Source organism: Octopus bimaculoides, chromosome 18, assembly GCF_001194135.2.
Source record: "Octopus bimaculoides isolate UCB-OBI-ISO-001 chromosome 18, ASM119413v2, whole genome shotgun sequence".
NCBI lineage: Eukaryota > Metazoa > Mollusca > Cephalopoda > Octopoda > Octopodidae > Octopus > Octopus bimaculoides.
The window spans coordinates 39177107-39177980 of NC_068998.1; the positions used below are offsets into that span (position 1 = coordinate 39177107).

Genomic DNA, 874 nt, shown 5'->3' on the forward strand with positions numbered 1-874 from the left:
TACGTGTGTGTGTGTGTATATATACGTGTGTGTGTGTGTGTATATATACGTGTGTGTGTGTGTGTGTGTATATATACGTGTGTGTGTGTGTATATATACGTGTGTGTGTGTGTATATATACGTGTGTGTGTGTGTGTATATACATGTGTGTGTGTGTGTGTGTATATATACATGTGTGTGTGTATATACATGTGTGTATGTATGTGTGTGTGTATGTATACATATGTGTTTATACATGTATGTATGTAAGTGTATGTATATATGTGTGTGTATATAAGTGTATATATATGTGTGTACATGTATACACACACATGCATACACGTAATCATTGGGTTTAACAATTTTCTCCACTCCCATTACTCTTCATGCTGCCTTTTGTATTCAGCCTCCCATCGTTTCTTTATTCTAGAAGGAATTCCAAGATCAAATGAAACAAAAAATTGTTGATGATGACTTACTCACTGGCTTTACAAAAGATGGTGAGTCTGAGAAACGGGATGAAGGACAAGAAAAAGACAACAAAGATGATGGCTCTGTAGCAGAAGCCAAGGAATCTGAGGGAGAAAAAGAAGAGGCAGAAAAGACTGAAGCAAGTGATGAGGCTGCTGAAGAGAAAAAAGATGCTACTGAGGTGAAGAAATGTTTTTTTTTTTTTAAAAATGCCAACAAATTATTAACGATAACGAATGCTGTTTGCCGCCTCTTATTCTGACTTTACTTACCACTCACGAAAATTATATTCTAAAAAATTTGGGATACTTTGCAAAGATATGCATGCAGTAATTTGGAATACTTTGCAAAGAAAGAAAATATTAAGGAAAAAAGAAATTTCAGATGTTATTTGGAAACAAATTGCAAAGTTAATTTTTTTTCT

General features: G+C 34.0%; 1 protein-coding gene across 6 annotated transcripts in view; it reads left to right on the plus strand.

Moving 5' to 3' along the window:
- LOC106877443 (glutamic acid-rich protein) overlaps positions 1-874 on the plus strand; it is a 121707-nt gene that overhangs the window by 85852 nt on the left and 34981 nt on the right. For all 6 annotated transcript variants that reach the window (XM_052974307.1, XM_052974303.1, XM_052974304.1 and 3 more), the window contains one exon: positions 410-631. In XM_052974307.1, coding sequence (XP_052830267.1) covers positions 410-631 — 222 coding nt within the window. The remainder of the gene's footprint in view (positions 1-409; positions 632-874) is intronic.